At 48.0% G+C, this 24,623-nt stretch overlaps 1 protein-coding gene across 1 annotated transcript; it reads right to left on the reverse strand.

Annotated features, from left to right (window-relative positions):
• Window positions 1-2,710: 2,710 nt before the first annotated feature.
• On the reverse strand, window positions 2,711-23,788 carry RBP1 (retinol binding protein 1). The gene is given in 6 exon segments (XM_023187876.1): window positions 2,711-2,961; window positions 3,706-3,807; window positions 22,857-23,035; window positions 23,527-23,653; window positions 23,656-23,757; window positions 23,759-23,788. Coding segments are annotated over 6 exon segments (594 nt in total). The 3' UTR covers window positions 2,711-2,907.
• Between the last annotated feature and the right edge of the window lie 835 nt (window positions 23,789-24,623).

Consider the following 24,623-nt stretch of genomic DNA (forward strand, 5'->3'; position numbering starts at 1 on the left):
CCTTTGTCAGTCCTCGTGGGCATCACAGCCATGCTTTGGAAATTCACAGAGTGATTTCTTTATTAATGCCCGGTTATGTTATCAGGTGCTGTTAGAATTGAAAATCTTTTTTATACCCTATAACAATGGCATCCAGGTGCTGGTTAAACGGTGGAACTTGCAGTAGTGTTCCAAAACTGAAGTGAATATCAGTAGTTGGATCAGAGGTGAGAGGTGCTAATATGCCACCAAGAAGCCTGAACAACCCCCGTGATGCAGGCTGCTGCCAACTTAGGAGCAAGCCCTCTGCAAATTTTGGATAGTGCTGAGAAAATGAAAAGCAGCACTAAAGCCAAAAGCCTGTTTCTGTGGTTATAGATTTATGTAAAATAGGAAACAATCCTCTCACTTTACATGTATTTCTTTGGGAAGAGTAATCTCATATGAAGTGAATTTTGAATTACCTGTGACTGTCCTGTGCTAACTGGTATTCCTCACTTTTTTTTTTTTTTTTTTTTCTTACTACTGAGAGAATGGCTGTCAGACTAATTCTGCTCAGAGGATGATCATGTCACTCTCCTGCTCAAAAACCTCCTGTGGCTCCCCACTGTCCACTAAGATCAGCCCCAGTATTCAAGCTGTTCAATCGGAGTGGGACTGAATCTTCCCATGGGACCAGAGGTTCCTGAGGGTGGGGCCACAACGCCTACATTCTGTGCACACTTATGCTAACAAGGCTGTACTTTTGAGTCCTCCATCAGAACTTAACTGTTGGGTGAGGCTTTTATGCACTGGGGTGGAGGTGTGATGGAGTTGCAATACCTGGGATGGGATGGGAACTTGTGGTGTTTCAAACATTTCTGCATGCCCAAGAAGATCAGTGCTTGGCACACAATAGATCTTCATTAAATATGTGTGTGATGAATGAATGGTCTTTATAAGACTCTTTACCTTTGAGTTTTCCAACCTCAGGGACAGAGACCAGGGCCACAACGGTGCAGGGGTCTACAGAATATTATGCAATTTTGGATTTTCATTTCCTTGTCTAGGCTAGGGAAATGATCCCTATAATAAAAAAGCATTTCTTACGTTTGTGTGAGGCAGGGTTTCTCAACGTCATGACTATTGACATTTTAGGTGGAATAATTATTTGTTGTGAGAACTTTCCTGTGTGTAGCAGGATGTTTAGCAGCGTCCCTAGCCACTAACCAATAGATGCTAATAGTGACCTGCACCCAAGTTGTGAGATAAAGTATGTTTCCAGATATCACTAAATATCTCTAGAGCTGGGGGTGGAATGAGCACTGAATGACCCCCCAATTAAGAACCCTGAAACTGGTCTAGGGCCCCAGTTTTCAACTCCAGTTGCATATTAAAATCACCTGGGGGAGCCTTAAAAACATAACTAATGTCCGGTGCAAAGGCTTCATGCCTGTAATCCCAGCATCCTGGAAGGCTGAGGCAGGAGGATTGCTTGAGCCCGGGAGTTCAAAACTAGCCTGGGCAACATGGTGAAACCCCATCTATACAAAAAATACAAAAATTAGCCGGGCATTGTGGCACACACCTGTAGTCCCAGCTACTTGGGAGGCTGAGGCAGGAGGATTGCTTGAGCCTGGTGGGTGGAAGTTGCAGCGAGTCAAGATCGTGCCACTGCGTTCCAGCCTAGGCAGCGGAACGAGACAAAAACAAGCAAACGTAGTAACGCCTGGTGTTTTGAAACATTTAGATGTAATTGATTGTAGGGAGTGGCCTGTGCATACGGAATTTTGAAAACTCTCCAAGTGGTTCTAACCTTTAGCCAGGTCTGAGAACTATTAGTCCAGTGCTTTGCAGGTTACAAGTTTCACAACTCATCTGTGCAGGAGATGAGGCAGGTTTTTTGTGGTTTTCTGACTGGAGAAGTGAAGTCCAGAGGACTGTGGTGTTGCCCTGTGAGTGCTGAAGTTGGGATTTTTACTCAGCTTGTCTGACTCCTAACTCTTGTCAAGGAGTAGGGCACAGTCTGGGCGGATTGTCAGATTCTCTAAAGGGGTCTTCCATGTGTCTTCCCTTTTCCAGTTGTTTTCCCTATTCATGACCTCTCACATCCTCACTCCTTCTGTTTCTTTGTGTTTCTTCATGAAAAGGTGCAGCTAGCATTCCTCTACACTTTAGTGTGAACATGAGGCTGCTCTCTCTCTTTCAGGGGAATTGTAAGTTCTGCTTTATCTACAACAGTGAAAAGAAAGGGCTTATACCAGCACAGCCCACAGATGGGGTGGATGGTCTGGGGGTGGTGACATCTCATGACATCTCTGAAATTAAATCCAATAGGTAATTACTTATGTTTAAGTAATTTTATGCTTTGGACTTAAAATTATGTCCAGTTCCATCTTGTTCACAAATAATGATGAAGCATCTCCTTGGTGTATAGACATTCTCTGTTGGTTGGATCTCTAGGGTGGAAGGTATCTTCTCCTGCTTTTGTGGCACTCACTGTACTTTGGCCACAATTAGATACATAACGTACTTGATACACAAATGATTGAATGTCAGGCCACCCTCCCACCTCCCATTCTAGACCCAAGCCTGTGCCTCTGGAGAGAAACAAAGGTGAAACTTCAGGACTAAATATGAAGACATATGGCCGAATTTATCCACTCTGCCCATGGGTGGCACCAGGAGAAGCTGGCTTCAGAAGCCCTGGAGGAAAACTGAGCACATTCGGCAGTGAAACTTCCCCCAAACAGACGTTTTGAACACAGATCACTTTATTGGCATGGCTTTGTTTTAAGAAAAGGAAAAGAGACAAAGCCGAGAGACAGACTCTGCTAACAGATGCCTGGGGGTGGCTGGACATTTTTGCCTCATGCTGTGCAAAGAGGGGGATCCTGGCCCACACATCCACACCGCTCATTCCTTGGGACAAGGTTGTCTGCCTGGGCCTCACTGCACCTTCTTGAATACTTGCTTGCAGACCACACCTTCCACTCTCATCTCCTGAAACAAAAGCAGATGTTGGTCATTGGCCAGAGCAGAGTCACACTTACGGCAGGAACTCTAAAAATACTCATTGGCTTTTATTTTTCCCCAAGGGTTGGTTTAAGTAACCAATTGTTTGGAAAGACAGTTAAACTGTATGGTGGAGTGCTCTGCAGCACCCTACGGACAGAGCTGGCTGAGAGGAAGAGTTGTGGCTCAGAGCTGACCAACAGGACCCCTTGACGCTTCCCCTCCCTAATCACCTCCCGCTGACCCAGACTGAGATCATATCTTAGCGAAGCTTAGAGAATCCTTCTTGGCTTTGGCCTATACAATTTGACATGGTGAATATATACATCATTTGAGAGCAAATGTTGGTTCTGTCACTTTCTAGATGTGCAATTTGGACATGTAATCTAATCTTTCAGAGTCCCCATGTCCTCATCTCTAAAATAAGAGCCATATTCCTATTCTGAAAGAAAAGAAAGAGCTATGGGATGCGAAAGGGCTTAGCTCATTGCTGATGCTGCAGGGATATAACTCCTCACCTCTTCCCTCTGATTAGATGATTGGGTCAGCCTAGATCTTGAAAATATATTGCTTGGTTTTTAAAGTCACTCAGGCATCTTTTCCAGGCCCTTGGAAGAGAAGCTTCAGAACAGAACCAAGGCCCAGCCATGGTGCCTTCTTCCAAGGTCCATCTGGACCTCAACAATGACCAGGGCCTCTGGGGACCCAGCCTGACCCAGCCCAGGAACCTACCAGGTGCAGCTCATCACCCTCGATCCACTGGGTCCAGCCACGCCCCTCCTTCTCGCCCTTCTGCACACACTGGAGCTTGTCTCCGTCCCAGCTCACTGTTGTCTGCCAAGCAAGAGATACATTTGTCAATCCGGGGCAAGCTGGGAGCTCCTGGGGGCTGGGGGAGGGGCAGCTCCCAAACTTGATAATCCAGGATGTGCTCATGTCAATTTCATTGTAGAAAATTTGCAGCCTAATACTCTCTGTCCACCACACGCTTTTATTAAAGTGTGTAAATCAGTTTTAAAATTTATGAAAAACTCCACACATTTTATTTAAAAGGGTAATTAGGAGGGAAGAAGTCATTGGAGTGGTGCTGTCACTGCAAGCACTGAGAATGGGGCTAAGGTGGGGAGGAGAGCCTGAGGGCTGAGCACAGCCAGCTGTGGGGGGTGAAGGATGTTTTCCAGAATCTTATGGTGAAGGGCAGACTTCTCAGAGTACCCTGACCATCCCCAGACACTTCATTCACCCATTCATTGTTTCAACCCATGCTAAGTCCTGGGACACCAAAAAGACCCCACCCCTGCCCTCAAAGCGCTCTTCATCTTACAGGGAGAATGACCTTAGATATCAATAACCCAGTGAAGGTACAAATGGCAGCTGTTAGCTGCCTGCCTGCTCTGCCAGGCAGTCTCTGTGCTGTCTCTGAAGCCTCATGCCTGTCCACGTGAGCATGGATTAGCATCTCCTTTTCACAGATCAGGTTCAGGGACTTGCCAAGTTCACCCATGTTGTTCAGTGGAAGAGCCAGGTCTGCACACAGATCTGTGGGGCTCTGAAGGCCCCCACCCCAATGGACTAAATTGTTTCTTGAAGTGTTGAGGGTCACCAGGGTTACCGATCAGAGGCTGTGGGAGCCCAGGTGAGAGTCCAGGAAGTGGGATTCCATAGGGCTGGGCCCTAAGGGGAGAAGAATGGAGCTGAAGGAGAGGAAAGGAGGCACTGTGGAGAAAAGTTCCCAGTGGCCCATCATGGGGTGAAGGCCCGAGGTGGGACAGCAGGAAGTACGCTCGGGAGCTCATCAGGAGGGCACCAGGGAACTGAGGAGGAAGGGGAGGAAGATCCCACAGCCCAGCCTGGGCTTGGCAGAGCACAGATGAGCACTGTGACTCCCTCTACACCCCACATTTGGGCCCCTACATCTTCCCTGAGCACTGCGAGCCTTGCCATGTTCTGGGCATGCTGAAGGGAAGACAGGCAGGAGGAGGAGGCCCAGCCTGTGTCCTGGGGAAATTTCAGTCTTAGTGGAGCAGGAAAGGCCCACCCAGCAACACGGGGCTGAAAAAAGTGCTGGAGTTCAGAGGCAAGGTGATCCTGTCACCCCAGCATAAAGCGCAGTGGGCATCGCTCATATCTGGGGCTGCCCACCTTCTTTTGAATAGCCATCCCATATGGGGCAGTTCTGTTATGAGCCTGGCCTCCCCACAGTAGTGCTCAGCACTCTGTTTGCCCCTCGCTCACTGTGTAGCTCTCAGTAAATCCATCCCTTCTCAGCGCCCCTGCGCTCGCATCTGTCACACGGGGACATTAACTCAGGCCTTGGATGTAGAGAGCTAAGGTTCTAGGATCCTTGTGTTCCCTGCCATGCTCAGTTGAGTCAGGACAGTCAGTAACAGCCTGATAAAGGATTTGGGAGAGGAGACTTATGAGAGATGGGTGTGGCGGTAGTGGGGCCACTCCCTGCAGGAGGACCTCCCCACCCCAGGCCTCTGTCCGGGGCCTGCTGATCACTACTGCCCCCTGCTGTTGGGGTGAAGCCTGCAATGCGACACATGCAGGAGGGAGGCAGGTGGAGCCACATGTGCTCCCCCAGCTTTGCATAGGAATAAGTCTGGCCTCTGCTCCAGAGAGAAATGGGGCATAAAAGGACTTGGGGGGCAGATCCTCTCCCTGATCCAGAAATTCACTCAGGGCACAGTCTAGTCCCAGACCAGAGAGAAGGCAAAACATAGTGTGGTTAATGTGTGGTGAGACATGTCATGGGTAAAGACTACTCATGACCTCATGCCATAAATAAGACAGGACGCCCATTCACTTATCTGTGCTCCTTCCATGCCAGGCCTATAGAGGGAAGTGGGGACCCAGAAATCAGTCCTCAGCTTCAAGAAGCTCATAAGAACACTTGGTTTCCTCATCAACTGATCTTCTCTTTGTGTGTTGAATCCAGAAGGCTACTGTGCATAAGAAGGGCTCCAGATTCACTCAGAGGCACAAGAGACAATTGCTTGTTTTCAGCTATGACATACATTTTTGCCTCTTCTGGAAATATTAGGAAATATAGTCATAGTCTTTGCATTGGAAAATTAAAAAAAAAAAAAACACCAGGCCGGGCGCGGTGGCTCAAGCCTGTAATCCCAGCACTTTGGGAGGCCGAGACGGGCGGATCACGAGGTCAGGAGATCGAGACCATCCTGGCTAACAGGGTGAAACCCCGTCTCTACTAAAAAATACACAAAAAAACTAGCCGGGCGAGGTGGCGGGCGCCTGTAGTCCCAGCTACTCCGGAGGCTGAGGCAGGAGAATGGCGTAAACCCGGGAGACGGAGCTTGCAGTGAGCTGAGATCCGGCCACTGCACTCCAGCCTGGGTGACAGAGCGAGACTCCGTCTCAAAAAAAAAAAAAAAAAAAAAAAACACCAAAGAAGAAAATAGTAATAAAAACGATACATGTAGTTTTGTTTATTTAGAGATGATTGCTCTAGGCCAGGCGTGGTGGCTTATACCTGTACTCCTAGCACTTTGGGAGGCCAAGGTGTGTGGATCACCTGAGGTCAGGAGTTTGAGACTAGCCTGACCAACAGGGTAAAACCCCATCTCTACTTCTCTACTGGAAATACAAAATTAGCTGGGCATGGGGGTGCATGCCTGTAATTCCAGCTACTTGGGAAGCTAAGGCAGGAGAATTGCTTGAACCCGGGAGGTGGAGGTTGCAGTGAGCCAAGATCATGTCATTGCACTCCAGCCTGGGCAACAAGAGCAAAATTCTGTCTTAAAAAAAAAAAAAAAAAAAAAAGAGATAATTGCTCTAACATTGTATATATTACAATATACAGTAAATTTCCATCCACTCTTTTTTTTCCTATCTATCTACATGTTTCTGTTTTATACAAAATTAGAATTGCATCATTTATGGTTTCGTATCCTCATTTCTTCATTTAATTGAAGCAATTTCCTATCTCAACAAATATTCTCCATAAGCATTATTTTAATTGCCACATAATATTCTAGGAAGTAGCTACATAGTGTGTGTGTGGCCCACCACAAAATGAAAATGAGGGGTCATTTGCTCAAAATCATTAAGAATTTTAAGCTGGTGACAGCAGAGCATTAAACCAAGTGAGGGGCCTTCTGAGCCTGGGGCCCTGATGGACTGCCTTGGTCACAGGCCTATGAAACAGTCCCTGATAGTATTTGATTATACATACGTACTGTTATTTAGCCAATTGCCTATTTTGGACATTTAAGTTATTTATTTATAATTCTGTGCTACTATAACTAAGACTTCTTTGTATACACAGTTTTGAACACATTGTTCCCTTAGAAGAAATTTCCAGAGGAGGAATTGTTGCATCAAAGAGTGTGCATATTTGAAAAGCTTTTGATGAGTATTGCCAGTTTTATCTCCAGAAAGCTCACACCTATTTACCTTCCAACACCAGGGTCAGAGAATGACCATGAGAGAGATGTTTATTAATGGTAAAGTCGGCTTTTGCTCCTGGGGCTACTGTGTCACCATTTCCAGATCGCTGGCATCTTTTAACAGGGGCCATCTGGATATAAGATATAAACAATAACAATACCTTAGCCCAAAAAAATGACAGATGGCAGAATTTCAGGCAGCTTGACAGCTTGAGGGATAGAGAGAATAGAAGCCTGTTGGGGTGTAGAGGAGCCTTTCTGAGAGCCCTACAAACCAGGCCTCTTAAAGGGAAGGATCCCTATCACATGCATGCTACATCAGTCTCCAAGGAAGCCTTTCTTAACCCCAAGCTTCTGTTGACTCTGATCCTGGGTGAGTTGGACAAAGCAGAGATTATTCTTGTTTGTATTGGATGTAGAGGGGTGGCTGAGCTCAGAGAGGTTCCATGACTTTCTCTGGTCACCTAGTAAATGAGAGAAAGAATCTGGGCTGAAACATGGGCTTTGCATGACTTGGTGCCCACTTGTTCCCCAGTCTAGGGCAGGGCACCTGCCAGGTGCCCAGGAGATGGTGGCTAAAATCATTGGGGGCTAGAGAAAAACACATGGACATTGTGCTAAGACTCTGAGCAGTCTCCTGGAGGAACACCCTTAAGTTCATTCCAGCCATTCTGGGGGTATGGGTGCTGGGAGTCAGAAAGAGGTCTTAAAGGTTTCTGCCTATAAAGAGGTCCACACAGAGAAGTGCCCAGGCTGTCATGGCCTCAAAGGAGTTTCTACAAATGGGAGTGGCATTCTAGGCAGAGTGAATAAGGATGCAAGGGTAGGAGATGATGAGGGAGAAATGACAACAGTCAGTGCTGTAGAAGACTATCCTGGAGTTAAGGAGAGGAGGAGCTAGGTTGTTGGGGGGTGGTGGGGAGATGGGGCCAGAATATCAGACTGAAAAACCCAGACTGTGGCCTGGAGCATGTTTTCAGTGCCTGTCTTTGCTGCCTGTGCTATTGGGTAGAACCATCCAGGAGGGCAGGTGGGCTAGGGAATTGGTCAGGCTGTCCTCTGGGTTAAAGAATCCTGGAAGCTCACTTGCCATTTATACTTGGCTCCTGGTCCCTGCCCGCCTCCTACTATACCACCTCAACCTATATCAGCTTAACCTAGTATCAGCAGCAGAGAACACAGTATCAGATAGAGCTGGGTCCTCTGTTCCTGACTATGTTGGATGACATTGGGCAGCTGGATTAACCTTTCTGAGTCTCAGTGCCCTCAATTGCAAAAGAAGGCTAAACGATACCTACTGTGGTAGACTCTTCCACTGGTGACTCCCGAGTCACATGATATTCAAACCCCTGTGAAGTCTCCTCCTACATCGGCTTGGTTTGGCCACGTGACTTGCTCTGGCTAGTGGGACATGAACAAGCATGATGGAAGCAGTGCGCTTATCAGCTTGCATGCTGGGGGCTTGTCCTCTTGGAACCCTCCCCTCTTGAAACCCAGCTGCTATATTTTAAGGCAGTCCAGGCTACTCTGCCAAAGAGGAAGGCCACAAGGGGAAGCCCTGGAGGATGGGAGAGAAGCCACTTGGAGAAGAGTTGAAGCACCCCAACTGAGCTTTCAGCTGAACACAGCCACAGGCAGCTGAACTGTGCAATTAACCAACAGAATCATGAGAATTATATGGTTGTTGTTTTAAATTGTTAAGTTTTGGGGTAGTTTGTTACACGGTATTAGATAAACAAAGCACCTACTTTACCAGGTTGTTCTGAGGATTCGAGAAAACATACAGAAAACGCATAGGGCTGGCATGTAGGAGGCACTAGGTAATGGTAACCACGATGCCCAGAGCTTAGATAAAGATGGGTTTGCTTGTCAATGTTGAACAATAATGAAAGCCTTTTTTTTTTTTTTTTTAAGAGTTGGAGATTTGTGAAGCAGTGATTGACATGCTATTCATCATGGCCAAAGTTTTGGAAGTTCCTTCTCTTTCTAGGATACTCAGATCTATGAGGAGACCTGCAGGGGCTGCCTGCTGAGCACCAGTATGCCTGCTTCCTTTATATGTTAAGTGGTCTTTGTTTAAGCACAAAATCTGTTTGAAGACTCCCCACTCATAGCTGGGATGGCTCAGCAATGTGATTTAATTCTCCCACTCTCCCCATGTTCACTTTTGGTGGGACTGGATTTTTCATTTTAAGCTTTTTATCTTGTGGGAATAAACTAGTTATTTCAAAGAGAATCTGATTTGTCATAAGAACAGAAAAAGGAGGTGTGGAGCCAAGGAGGGGGACTATCACTTAAAAACCAATGACAGGGAAAAGGAAATAAGTAATGTTGGAAGATGAAAGCCTAACAAACAATGATAATTCATTTTCTTGTGACACAAAGTGGAACTTATGAAAACAACTTTCCCAGGACCCAATAACTTATTCCACCACCTCCCTCTGAAGTCAGCAGCCAGCCTTCTTTGCTAGATCAGGAGCAGTGAACGTCTGGGGACAAGGATTCAGCCAGATCTGAAAGGGTCATTAAATGGTCATTTAATCTGGTTTCCTAGATTAATCCAATTAATCAGGGTCTAATGGAAGAATTTCAGGTAGGAAGATATTCCCGATGCTTTTCAAGTCCCACAGAAAAGGCAGGTGGCTGTGGGGATGGGGTGAACATGGGTACAAACCAAGGAGGCTAGACAATGCTGCTTCTCCCAACCCCCATACGGGCTCTGGGACCACCTTAAAAATGAAGCCCAGATAATCCAAGAGCAAGGAGGAGGGATGGCCATCTTCAGCTCACCTCCTCACCAGAAATTTTCATCCCATACATGACCCAAAAGTCTGCAAATGGACTGGAACCAGGGAAGCCGGTTGGAAAGTGAAGCCAATCTAACTTTTCTATTAAAAACTAATAATAACCCCCATCACCTTGGCCTTGCCAACAGTTTACCCAGAGAGACATGTGCCAACAAATGAATGAAGACAGCTTTGTACCACTATGACAAGGGACTTTTACTTCAGAAGCCATTTTCCAGCTCCTCTGACCACTTAGAAACTCTAGCTGTCACTGCTGCATGGGACAGTGACACAAAAAGCCCAGCTCCCACAGGCAGAATGAGTGGGTGTCTCCCAGGGATGTTTCAAGGCCCACTTGCCCCACTCAGGTGACTTACACTGGGAGTGCCAGACAATTCCCACTAAATGGAACCATCTCTTGGCAGTGACCTGCTATGACCTGCAAATGGTGGGAACTCTATTTGGTATCAAGAAACTTGTGACATTCGTTAACACTCCCATGCCAAAACACCACTCTCAAGAGCAGGGGATGATGGATCACTCACAACCCTCCACCCAGCCCTAGTTGTCCCTCTGTTTACGGATCTACCTCTGGAGGGCTGGGACTGAATTCTGTTGTCTCTGTGGTTCCAGAGCCAGGTTATAAGAGGTGAAGCCTTGCCCATGATGATACTGCCTGCAAAGGCCAGAGCCAGGACTGACCCAGGTCTGACTCCAAAACCCACGCTCTTTAGATTTGGGGTAAAATTTCAAAACCAGACAGTGAGTAGATACTTTCTCTGCATAATGTAAATTACTAAAAGATGCAAATCCTGGAGTTTGATTTGAAAGTGTGCTTCTCCTCTTGAGGCTATGTGTGTTCCTGGGACAATTAGAGGGTTTTCAGCATCTGGTGCTTGTGTTAAATAAGTGATCAGGAGGGAAAAATAGGGGAGACAACAGAGAACCTGCCAGGTGCCAGGTACTGTGCTGGGAGCTTTCTACAATGTTTCACTAAATCTTCAAGCTTAGAGCTGATAAAATTTAGGCTTCTATAAGTAACCAGCCCATCACCAAGTTAGGGCTTGAGCCATAACTTGAACCCAGTTCTCTCTGGCTAAAAAGTCCATGAGCTGCCCCTGAGGCCAGGCTGGTGAATGGGTGGGTAGTGGCTCCTCCTCTCTGGTCTTTTTCTGGGGGGCTAGAGTAATCTAAACTCAGCATAATCAAGAGGAAAAGCCAGTTTCACTCTAAAAGCAGACTAAAACTAAATTAATAAGGCCTCAAAATGTGAACAAGTAATTAGAGACATAATAGATGTTCAAAGAAGCCACTATAAGTAGTATAGCCACAACGCTTTTGTGAGCATGAAAGAATGCAATTCTAATACCATGAAAAAGCTAACAGCAAATAACACAATTCTTAAGACAAACAAAATGAGAAAATGTTAAGACTAATAATCTTGACATGTTATAGTTATTTTTCCTTAAACAATTCAGAAAGTTCCTAGAGTCAATTTAAACCGTTGGAGTGCTCAAGGCCAAGGTTCTAGATAAGGAGGTGGGAACAGGACTGGAGAAGGTCACAGGGCCCTGTGGAACTACACTCATTCATCCCAGGGACCTAGCACTTAGGGTGGCCCTAAGGCTGGGCTGGACAGGCGATCACCTGAGGTCAGGAGTTTGAGACCAGCCAGACCAACATGGTGAAACCCTGTCTCTCCAAAAATACAAAATTAGCTGGGCGTGGTGGCACGTCCCTATAATCCCAGCTACTTGGGATGCTGAGGCAGGAGAATGGCTTGAACCTGGGAGGCAGAGGTTGCAGTGAGCTGAGATCACGCAATTGCACTCCAGCCTGGAAAACAAGAGTGAAACTCTGTCTCAAAAAAAAAAAAAAAAATGGAAAGAAGAAGAGGAGGAACAAGGGAGTCCCAGGCAAAGGGAACAAGCACAGGCAATTGCAGGAAAATCAGGGTCAGCAGGGTCTGCCTGAGGGAAGCTCCTACATAGGTTTTGCCCAGCTTAACTCTGTGGGTGACCCTCCCCACGAAGGCTGACTTTTCAGAATTCAAAATCAACCCAGAATTTACTGGGGAGATTGCTCACAGCCTCTCTTCTTCCTCACAGTACGTCTTCATGCTCCAGCTGGCCAAACCTGGTGCCATGGAAAATCCAGCGCAGCCAGCGCTGGATCTGCTACCTGGGGCCAGTACAAGGAATTGGTGTGTTATCAGTTCCATCGGCACAGGCAGGAGGGTGGAAATGGGGAGTAGGAATAGTGTAAGACATGGTTTAAATCCCCTCTGCCCAGCTCTGAGCCCATGGTCTGCCTACTGTTCCCATGTGAACATTTTGCTGGCATGAATATTATGGTCATTGAATATCACCTGGTAGGCTGCGGGCCTGGTCTGGCCCAGCCATGGGACAGCTGCCTGCCTGCCAAGCTGGGCATTCAGGAGGGACCCAGTGATAGCCTTGGGTAGAGGCAGACCTGAACTGCAGGTTCCCACCTCTTTCTTGCTGGGTGACCAAAGCAATTTACTCCACCTTTCTGAGCCTTCACTTCCTCATCTGCAAAATGGGGCTAGTGAGCCCAGCCACAGAGCAGAGCCATCCGGATGAAATGAAACAAGGGGTTTCAAGGACCTATTTCAGTGCAGCACACACAAAATGCTCAGTAAGCAATAATGCCTCTCCACTCTTGGCCTAGTCCAGTTTGTTCCCTGTTCCCTGTGAGTGTGGAGAGGCAGGTGCCTTTTTAGGCCAGCCTCCACTCTCATAATCCTGCTAGCTCTTCTCTGGTTTGCCAGGTATGCCTTCATACACGTGACCACCCCCAGAATTTGTCTTCTGGAGGTCACAGATCAGTGTGAGAGGATGAATAATAACAGCTCATACTGATGGGGCAGGGGCACTGTGGGTTTTCTCACACACCGTTCAACTAATCCTCACCACAAAGCGGGTATCCCCTATTTCATAATTATCCCCATTTCACAGACAAGTAAAGGCACAGAGAAGTGAAGTAACTTGCATAAGGCCACCCACTTTGTAAGGGGCAGAAACGAGATCCCAAAGATGACAGTCTGGGCTGGTCTGGCTGGTCTAGCTCTGGAGCCGAACCAGTTACAGCTCTGTCAGACTGAGTCATTTCCTTCATGTATAATATAGGAAGAATTTTGGCATCTTTATCATAGAATTATTGTGAGGATTAAAAGAATTAATGCATGGAAAGTGCTTAGAAGAATTTTTGGCACATGGAATACCTAACAAACATGAGCTATTATTAAATGGCAATTGCATCTTGCAGTGATACAGTCAATAACTACCATTTAGATTTCTGAGGTTCTGCTATTTTCACTTAACATTCTTTTAATGAACACATTGGAGCCCACTGAGCCCATGATGGTGTGGCTGCTGCTGTGTAGAATCTCAGACACATTAACTAGCATCACAGGTGCCCTAAAAGCAGCGCCTGAAGAGAGAGGCTGCAAGGCGAAGGAAGGGCATGGTGGTGGGATGGGGAATCAGGATGGGATGAACAGAGCAGATAAGCCTGGGCTGGGTCTTGACCAGTGGGTAATTCTCCTCCCAGAGGAAGAGGCAAAGAGATACCTCAGGGAAGTGAGTAGAAGGATGCAAAGAGGATGGCAAGTGAAGACTCTGACAAATGGTGGGATGGGGCCAAGCATAAGGAGTGAGGGAGAGACAGGCAGGGCCACGATCTGAAGAGCCTGAGTGCCATCTGGCTTTTACCTGTCAGCACTGGGAGGCCCTTGGGAATTCTGAGCTGGGGAGTAGCATGATCAGATTTCCTTTTTAAAAAGGGAGGGATGGGCTGAAGTGTTGAGCATGGTAAAATGGAGATCAACGTGAAGATACTGCGGTAATTAAACGAAATAATCCATGGAAAGCGCTGAGCCTGGCACATAGTAAGCATGAGAGATGTTAATTGTTATTATTATTACTGGCATGAGATATTCAGAGCAGTGGGAATGAAGAAAAATAGGAAGAGACGTGAAGAAGCAGAATCTATGAAATTTGGTGACTGAATGCCTATAAAGACTTTTCATTTATCTTCATAGTGATCATTTACATGGCTACGTAGTGGTCTATGGAATTAAAAAGCCACAGTCTTTCTAACCACCCATAGTTATTTGATATTTCGGTATACCAGCAGGATATAGCCTGTTCTATAAACCATACAAAGTAGGGAATAAGAGACATCCGAAGTCAGATCACAAGTCTGGGGTTAACCAGTAAGGTGAATCTGGGCAGGACCTTTGGCTCCATGTCTGTAAAATGGGAGAGTAGCACCTCCTATCCAGGATTGTTAGGAGATTAAATAAACATAAAGTGATAGGACAGGGCCTACCTCATAGTAGGCCCTGAGATAGTGGTTATGCTTATGTGGGTTGTTGAGAATTATTATCACAGAATGACTAACAGATTCTTTTGTACAAATAGAATGATTTTCCTGGAACATAATCCCATAAGTGGGATCCCTGAGTCAAAGAGTAAGATGATTTTCTGATTTATTGCACATTATGAGAAGATGATGATTATTATTATTATTTTCATTTTCTGAGTGCAGGGCCAGTTCCACTGTAAAGCTGGCAAAGGTAGGTTTTGGAGCCTGGGTTCCATGCCATCCCTACCTTCACACCCATCTTGTTTATACCATTCTTTCCCAGAGTACTCCTATGCTATCCTTGGACCCTCAGTTCAGGAATGACAGAGGGAAGAAAGAGGGAAAGGGTGGCAAGAGGAAGGAAGAAAGGAAGAACTCATTAATCCCTGTGTTAAAGGTAGCTGGCACCTTATGGTGCTTATGTTCTTGGAAACTACCTGCCAAGTTGTGAGGAAGCCCAGGCAGCCAGCAGAGAGTGAGTGTGGGCTAGCCATCTGTAAAGTGGATCACCTACCTCCCCACTGGCACAGCAGGCAGTAGGGACAAGGCATCCCCACTGAGCCCTGCCCAAATTGCAAATTTGTGAACAAAATAAATATTGTTGCGTTAGGGTACTAAGTTTCAGAGTGGTTTGTTACACAGCAACAGGAAATAGAAATAATTCATTACCACATGTAATGATCACGTAACTCCATTAGGTGGATATTACCCTTAGCTCCTTTTACAAATGAGCACATTGAAGCTCAGAGGGATAAAGTACCCTTGCCAGGGAAACAGCTGGATGGCGGAACCAGGATTCAGGTCCATTTCAAAGTCAAAGCTCCTAATTGCTCTGTTGCAGCTCACACGTGTCCAGCTGCAAACACTATTGGTGTCCCTTACTTGGACCCTCAGTTGCAAACCACTGTCCCCAGGCAGTCTTCATCCCCCACTACCCTGATCCTGGAACGGAGCTACACCTACCTATTCTCATTCACCCTCTAGAACTAGGCACCTTTTACCCCAGCACAGGTTTATTACATTGAATCATGATGAGAAAAATCACAGGAAACTAGGCACAGGCCAGCCGGCTTCCTTGTTTTTCTTTGTTAGTAGTTACCAAAAGCATGGTCCTTGAACCAACAGCATCAGCATCATCTGGGAACCTGTTAGAAAAACAAGTTCTCAAGCCTCAACCCAGACTTTCAGAATGAGGAACTCTAGGGGTAAGGCATGCTCAAATTTGAGAACTACTACTCTAACTACTTATTTGGGCCTTAGAGCTTGATCTCTGGAGTTTGAACGTCTTAGGATGTTTTCAGATGCAAGTGACAGGAAACCAATTCACTTAGCTTAAGGGGAAAGAAAAAAATGTATTGGTTAAAGTACATGGAAAATCTAGGAATGGTGTGTCAGGAACTCTAGTAACCCTCTAATGTTGCATTCTCTCTGTCTCTTTTGGCCTCATCATTTATTTTCCTTCAATTGGATTTTTCCACGCAGCCAAAGAAGGTGGGGTAAGGGGACTGGCCTCAGAGAACTCGAAGCTTACGTTGTAACAGCTCATCAACCTTTAAGGGAATAGAACTCACCTGTCTCTCAGGGTTCCTAAATTAACTCCCAGGAAATGGTGACTGGCCCAGCTTGGGTCACATACACAAGTATGTGACAGGCCATGGGACACTGTGATCACTCTGGCAGAAGGTGCTCATCCCAGAAGAGACAGTGTACTATGATTTGCAGTCCCACCAGGACCCAAAAGGTTGAGAAGGAGTAATTCCCACCATAAAGAAAACGGTGCTTCTCTTGGGTGGAAGGTGGAGAAGCAATGTTGGTCAGAAAAACAAACAGCTGTAATTCATTCAGTAAACACCTGGCCATCGTAAGTGATTATGCCACGCCCCTCGTCTCGGGTATCACAGGCCCTGGACCTGTTCTGCACATAGTATTGTGGCTTCCTAAGCCCCTGTGCCCTGTACTATCTCTATGGTCCTCAGCTTTGTTTTGTGAGACACGCTGAGCAGCAATTATGATACCTATTTTGCAGATATGAAAACAAAGGCAGTGTGTCTAATCATTTAAGGTCGCTGTCAGATAATCGAGAAGAATTCAAATAGATGTTCTGACTCTAATACCAGTGCTCCTTTCACTCATTCTAGGCCTTGTCAAAACTGCCTGGGTTTACCTTCAGACTGTGAGAAGACTCAAAATAAGGAACTGAGGTGCTGGCCTTAAGCAAAGCTCTGTGGGAGACCTTGGGGTAGAGAGCTTTATAAACAGACTAATTAGAATTCTTCCTCTGCCACCAGCTAGCCCAAAGGTGACCTTGGGCTAAAAAGGCACTTCACTTCTTTGAGCCTCAGATTCTCATCTGTGAAATGAGTACAATGATACTTACTGAACAGCATTTGTTGTGGGGACCAAAGGAGAAAAAGTACAAAAAGCAATTGGGGCAGGCATGGCACTCAGTAAAGATTTAGTACATGTTATTTTCCTTTGTTCCTGCCTAACAAAACCCAAAACCCAACAAAGCAGTGTGAGTTTTGAAAGCTACTTTGTGAATTTTATTTGGGTTGCTTTAATTCTTCTTTTTGTAATCCTCAAAAGCACGCTGCTGACACCGATTTCAAAGGTCGGAGAACTTTAGCTAAGACATGAAAGAGATCCTGTGTTTCTAGCCTGGAAAGGGCCCAGCTGAATGCCAGGTGCCTGATCTGGGCAGGAGCGGCTCTCAGAGGCTCCCAAATCCAACGGCATTCTCCGTGCTGCAGCCCAGGGAGTTAATTTAGCCAGTGGCATTCTGTGTGTGTGTGTGTGTGTGTGTTTTCTTTTTAACAAATCAAAAAATATCTTTAATGGGTCAAGAATAGGATCAGAAAGCTGGCAAGAGTTTAAACCAAAGTGTCAACAGTGCTTTGGTGGATTTCATGTATTACCATATATAATTAGATGGAAGGATGGATGGAGAAATAGAAGGATGTAAGTAAGGAAGTCTAGGGAGGGAAGGGAAGGAAACATGGATGGTTAAAAAAGAACTTCGAAAATCTGTAAGTGCTGATATGGAAAAATGCGTAAGAAATATCATTGAGTTAAAAAATATGTAGAGAAGTGGATTCCTTTTTTCTTTTCCTTTCTTTCTTTTGGTTTTAGATAGAGACATTGACCAACTGCCCAATCAATAGATAGATCACTTATAAGTCTGAGGAAGATTTCCGGACAGATCCACCAAGTGGGAATCAGGCTAAGTGGGGGAAGGGGCCCTTTTCAACCCATACTTTCTTGTGCTATTTGAATATTTTCCTTTTATAATAAAAACAAAGAAAGCGACAGCGGGGCGGAGGGCTGGGAGCAGAAGGCAGGCCCTGTGGAGGGGTCATCCTAAGTTCAACGCTGGATATGAAGTTGAGGCTTCAGCCATGGGGGGAGGCGCCAGTTCCTGGAGTGAACAAAGCCATCTCCTCCAGGAAAAACCTGGACACGGGGATGACAAATGGCCCCTCTGCCACCCCCACACAGCCAGGCTCACGGCTGTGATTCCTGGCCGAGGCTCAGTCTTCTCCCACAAAACCTGCTCATGCTGGGGGGACTTCGAGACAAAGAACCAAATCATTCTGAGGGACTCACTTGCTCAGGAGTGAGAAAACACTATCTGAAGTCAGAGCACCTTCCCTTTCTCAAGAGCTCCCACCCTGCCAAAGCACATATGTGCTATATTCAACAAATGCTGCTGGTTCCTCCCTGGGCCTGATCGCACATTTTTATGGACAAAGGCATGCAAGGAAGCAATGGAGAAAAGCCCTGTGTCTGCTCAGCTGAGCCCAGACTTTATATATCTCTACCAAAATAGCGCCTGCTGTTTGCGGTCCCATAAAATCTGATTAGATCAGACTGGAAATGTGAGCCTAGTGATGCAGAGCTGCCCAGAACTGAGTCCCTCCACCCCACCACCTGGGGAGAGAGCACAGAGCTATTTCAGGTGGTTCTGGGCATGGATTGCAATGTCCATAGGACTCAGGTGATGGGCCAAGCTGGCCCTCTACATGCCCATGGCCCTCTACACCTAATTTTACAGTTTTTCCATTTTTTAATAGAGATACAGGAACACAGTGTGTTTCTTTACTCCAGAGCAGTGATTCTTAAGCTTTAGTTGCATCAGAACCACCTGGAAGGCTTATTGAAACACAGATAGCTGGCCCCACTCCTGGAGTTTCTGATTCAGTAGGCCAGGGGTGTGGCCAGAGAATTTGTATTTCTAAGAGGTTCCCTGTGATGCTGCTGCTGCTGCTGCTGTCTCTGCTTCGGGACCCACAGCTCTAAAGGAACCCACAGTGCAAACAGTGACAAATGGCCATTTGATCCTTGACTTCAGGTAACAGGATGGGCTGAAGACTGGGGTAAACTAGGAAATGTAACATCTAGAGGGAGCAGCTGCAGCATATTCCAGGGATCCACGCAGTGCAGGAATAAACAGGTGCCCAGTGTTTCCAGGGCCCTTCCTTTTCTTGTTGTTTTTGTTAAGAACAGCCAGAAAAATGGATTTTTCTGTGAAATCTTATAATCTTTGGCAGTTATTGGCAACTGACTCTGAAGTTTTTCAAACATTGTACAGGCCAAACAAAACACATCTGCAGGCTGGGTTTCACCCTCTGGCTGCAGTTCTAGAACACAGATAAGGTTCCCATGGAAAAGAGGCAGGATCAGAGATCTCTGAGCCAGTGAGAGCCTCTGCCTTTTGGGGACAGATGTCAGCCTGGTCACACCTCTCCCAGCAAGGACTCATAGACGCCTGTCAGGGTCACATCAAGTCTCCGTGCCAGGTTCTCCTGGCTCTCTTCTCTCCCAGGCACATCTCCCACTCCAGCCATGCTGAAGTCTTTGTGGACTGCTCCTGTCTCACCTCAGAAACTCCCTCCCAGCCAGGCTTTTCGGACCCCTGGCCTTTGTACATGTGGCTCCTGCTTACCGAAAAGCTCTTATCCTTTTCTCCACATCTGCCCTAATTAGTCCTTTAAGGCCCCTCTCAGCTGTCACCTCCTCTGGGACTTTCCCTGACCACTGCTTTCCTACTCCCAGCTGTGTGCTCCCCAGCCCACCATGCTCCCATCATGCATTGGGCTGTAATGGCCTGAAGATGTGCCTGTCTCCTCCACTGGCCTGGGTGTCCAGAAGGCCTTGTTGCCTCTGCGACCCTAGGGCCAAGCCCACGGTCTGGTGTGGGACAGCTCTTGGCCTTGGCCTTTCCTTCAACCCCTTTCTGTTGGCCTGGCTACTTCCTGTCTGTCCTTTAAGCCACAGTTCAGACTCCACTTCCTGTGGGAGCCTTCCCTGACCTCTCAGACCAAGCAGGGAGTGCTTCTCTGCCTGTATCAGCACAGTGTCCACTACATCGTGACTGGCTGCTTCAATCCACCTCCCCCTTACACTGAACTCCATGAGGGCAGGAATCGTGTGTGATTTGACTCATTGACACAGGGGTTGCAAAGATAGTGGAAGCACCATGAGATGCTTGTGGCGTCCAGAGAGGAATGGAAAAAAGAGATGAATGACCGATCCCAAGTGAGAATGGGACTCCTGTAATATGCTGGGAACAAACTCCTCTGGGCCACTGCTCCTGGCTTGTGGGTACCCTGTGTGTGAGGCAGAGGGGGGTAGCAGTGAAAGTTATCTTTGGCAACCACCTTGTCCAGGACCCCTGGCGGCCCTCAGAGAGCTCAGCTGGTGGCCTCTGGGCACCCAGCTCCTCTCCATTCACAAGTCTCAGGCATGACAGCCGCTCTAATTCTATCATCCTACCCCCATCCAGCCATGTCCTTCCGGCAGTCCAAAGCAGCACACCACCCAGCAGGCAGCCCAGAGAGAAGGGCTTTTTTGCACTGCATGGGGCTAGAGGAAGGCTTGAGCAGAGCAGAGGGGCTGTTCCATCTCCCAACAGGCCACAACAGGTGAGTGAATGGCTGTCTACTTGAGAGTGGGCATCCCTGAGTCCTGAGGCAGTGACAGTAACCATGCATCCCAGACCAGTTTCACTGGATTCATCCAGTGGCTGAATCTCCACAGTCTGCTCAACTACTGCTTGATGCTCGATTGACGCTGATGCTGTATTGAAAAGAAAAGGTGGCCCTTGTCCTTTCCTTTGTATCCAAAACCCTCCCTTCCACCTCCCTGCTCTATTTTACAATGAAGCAAGAAGTCACCTCTTCCAGAAATCCTTCTGGGATCCCCTTCTCTGGGTAGTCCCAATCCCTTCACTCCCACCCTGTGCTTTTCTTTGCCACGCTGTGTTGAGTGTTGGTGTGCCTGCCTCCACTGCAAAGCCTTTGCGTTCCTGGACATCAGGGCCTGTAACACATTCTGCTGTCCTGTGCCTGCCGTGGTGACCAGCCTGTGAGGGAAGCAGTATGTTCAGTGCAGTGGTTAACTCAAATCCTCCCTCTGCACTTCCCCAAGGTCACACAGCAAGAAATCCTGCCGTAGTTTTCTTATCTGTAAAATGAGACTGGAAAGGGTGTTGTGAAGATTAAGGCAGCTAATGTAACGTTTGAATAGCATCTGGCACGACAGTAAGCACTTGATGAGTACCATATTTGCTAGTATTACTAGGTGATCAATAAATGTTTCATGTGTTAAAGGAAGAGGAAAGGAAGGAAAGAGCGAAGATAATTAGTACAAGCCAGCACATGCCAGACTGGTGGTGACCCAAAATAAAGGTTCGATGTGATCTGTGAGTTCCACAATAGTGAGTGGGGGTAAGGATTATTCTTAAGGAGCGAAGTTCTATGAGGTGTGCCAGGGAGCAGGTTTTGGGCAGTAATGAGAAAGGCAGATCCCATCTGAAGGTCTCCCTTCCTATTGTGAGTCTTTCCTTTCTCAAGAGGCCTTGAGATTTTTAAAGGCACAACCTGACATTTCCCTACAACAATGGTGTTTTCTCCCATTAGTGGTCCTTCCAAGGCCACTCCCTGCTGACTACCCCCTCTTTCCTATCATTCCAAATAGCAGACTCAGATACCAGTCCTGACTGCCTTCGGATGAATAGACAAGGTGGGGGAATGAGTCATCCAGGCTCCAGACACCTATTCCCAGACATGCGCATCCCTTCAACCACAATCCTAACAGACCTCAGCTATCCTGTTTCTGCACAGACTACCAGCAGAGAAGCTGGCAGAAAGCAGGAGTGTGGGCTTCAACATCAGAAGGCCCAAGGCTCAAGTCTCATATCTTACGAGTCTCTTCCTCTCTCTGAACCTCAGTCACTGCATAACATGGGGTTACTTATCCCTCCCTCACTGTGCTGCGCTGTAAGATGACTAGCACGGTGCTGGACACACAGCAGACCAGCAGTAAAGACCCTTGAAAATGGTGGGAGGGGATGGGTGAGGACCCCATCAATAAGCAAGGCGGCTCTGGGATGAACATAAGCCAGTTCTGAACCCAAGACTGTAAAAAGGAGAACAAGAGTACCTTGACCTCCCAGCAACCAGATAATGCTGATGGGGGCCTGGGGCTGGCCTTCTGGAGTCTGCTGTGGCAGTACTAATTGCGATGTCCTGGGTCAGGAGCTTCTCACCCTTGTGGGAGGGAGCTCTTGGCCCTCCCCGTTCCCCCACTGCTGTTTCCTCTGGCCTGGGCTGGAGGGGCACTGACTTACTGACTAGGTGTCAGCTGTAAAGTTCAAAGAATGCTCAGCAGGCACTGGATGACAGGGTGGGGAAGGGGATGGCCAGGAGCCAAATCCCAGCTCTGGGGCAAGGATGGGCAGATCAGAGGGCTTCCAGCAGAGATCAAGGTGCCCCCAGCTTCCTGGAGTGACTTCCCACTAGGTCATATTGAAAGTTTATACTTCAAAGGGGTTACCTGTGTTTCTTTTTTCTTCCCTCCTTTCTTTCCTTTTACCCTCCACCAGCCCATAGTCAGTGAGAGAACAGCATCAACAGACTTGCTTTGAACTCCAGCCCCTCCCTAGCTGTGCTACTCTGGAAATGTTACTTCATCTCTTTGAGACTGTTTCTTCATCTACAAAATGGGCATGTTCATATCTCCCTCAAAGGCTGTGTGAGGCTTAGGTGAAGTCATGTGCATGAAGCACCGGGCAGAGTGCCTGAACGCAGTGGAGATACAGCACACGGCAGCCTTCATTACCATCACCTTCCAGCGTAGATAGAGCAGGATGCTTCATGAGTTGGTGCTGCCCACCATAGGGGCTGAGAGGGGGAAGTGTTTGCAGTCCCTCAGGCCCTTGCCCCCTCTCGGATGAACTAGCCCAGCCCTTGGTCAGGCGCCCCTGGGCAGGAGACACTGGGTGCACGCGAATCCTCACCATGCACTTGCGGTCATCTATGCCTGTCAGATCCTCCTCAAACTCCTTCCCAACCTGGAAGTCCATGATGTAGTTCCTAAAAGTACTCAGCGTGCGGATGATCATATGGTCACCGTCCTGCACGATCTCTTTGTCTGGCTTCAGCAAGTTGGCGATTTTGCGCAAGGCCACATTGACGTCTGCGGATGGGGAGCGGGGAGAGCGAGCGGCAGAGAGTTGGCAGGAAAACTCAGAGAACCGTTCCCACGGTAGCAGGGCCCCAGGAGCCCTCTCCGCCCGCAAACACTGCTAGGGTTCCCGCTGGCTTTGCGCTGTCTCTGCGCACAGCCTGCCTGTGCCTCCCCGTGCTGCCCCCAACAAAGTTTTCTGCTCTTATGTCAGCCGTTTTAAAACAAAAAACTAGCAAACCAAGCCACAGATTTACTAATGAAATTACCCACGTCCAGGGCCAACGAGCAGACATTTGCCACCGGTTAACCTAACAACCCCAAATTCTCCAATCCGCAGCCTAGAGGCCGCCATGGCAGCGGTGGCCGAGGACGCCCTTTCTGGCGTCCGGGGTACCGGACCTCGGCTCGCTGGGGCGGAGGCAGGCAGGCGGCGGCTCCGTAGGGCTCAGCGGCCCGGAGCTGCTCGGGGGGGCGCCCAGGGCGCAGCGGGCAGCGCTTACCCAGCGCGCGCAGGTACTCCTCGAAATTCTCGTTGGCCAACATCTTCCAGTACCCAGTGAAGTCGACGGGCATTTCGCGGAGTGACTGGGGCCAGTTGGCCACAAGCGGGCGGGACGGCTGGAGACTCTGCCGGGACAGCGGCTGCCGGTGCTATGCGGGTGGTGGGCGGCCCGGAAATGAGCGCCCTTCGGGGACAGGGGGCTCTGCGGGGCGGCGACAGCTGGATTCTCGAGCGCGCACAAAGCCTGCGGGAGGATCCATTGTAGCCGTCGCCCCTCCCCGCTTAGCGAGGGCGGGCGCAGGGGCGGGGGATGTCGAAGGGTCAGGTTTGTCCAGGCCGCGCCACTTTCGTTTCTGACGTTCAGTTCGTTTCCCCTGCAAAGGAAGAGGAGAGGATGGGAGACTGGACGTTTGCTTTGTTGGCCGAACTCTTCGGCTCCTGGGGATTTCCTTCAAACGCCATGAACTTCTCACACTCAGGAGCCACTCGAGGGTTGGGAAACAGTCTCCTGGGGTTTGTACTGGCGTGAGTAGGGAAAGAGGCCACTTACAGGCCTTTGTCTAAAGCCTCGCGCCAGTGCTGGCTGGGGTCAGGAAAGCTGGGCGGTTCAACTATGGGCGAGAAAAGTGGGGCACTTTCTACGTCTCTCCTGAAAATAAAAGAAAGGATGGCGGGCGCGGTGGCTCACGCCTGTAATCCCAGCACTTTGGGAGGCTGAGGCTGGCGGATCACTTGAGGTCAGGAATTCGACACCAGCCTGGGCAACACGGTAAAACCTCATCTCTACTAAAAATACAAAAAATCAGCCGGGCGTGGTGGCGGGCGCCTGTAGTCCCGGCTACTAGGGAGGCTGAGGCAGGAGAATAGCTTGAACCCGGGAGGTGGAGGTTGTAGTGAGCCGAGACCGTGCCACTGCACTCCAGCCTGGGCGACAGAGTGAGACTCTGGCTCAATACATACATACATACATACATACATACATACATACATACATACATAAAATGGTTGATGTTATTTGAAGTGCATGTGGCTAAAAAAGCCTTCTGGGTGATTCTGATGCACAGTCAACCTTGAGATCCACTGCTGCTTTATGCA

Source organism: Piliocolobus tephrosceles, chromosome 2 (assembly GCF_002776525.5).
Source record: "Piliocolobus tephrosceles isolate RC106 chromosome 2, ASM277652v3, whole genome shotgun sequence".
NCBI classification, from domain to species: domain Eukaryota; kingdom Metazoa; phylum Chordata; class Mammalia; order Primates; family Cercopithecidae; genus Piliocolobus; species Piliocolobus tephrosceles.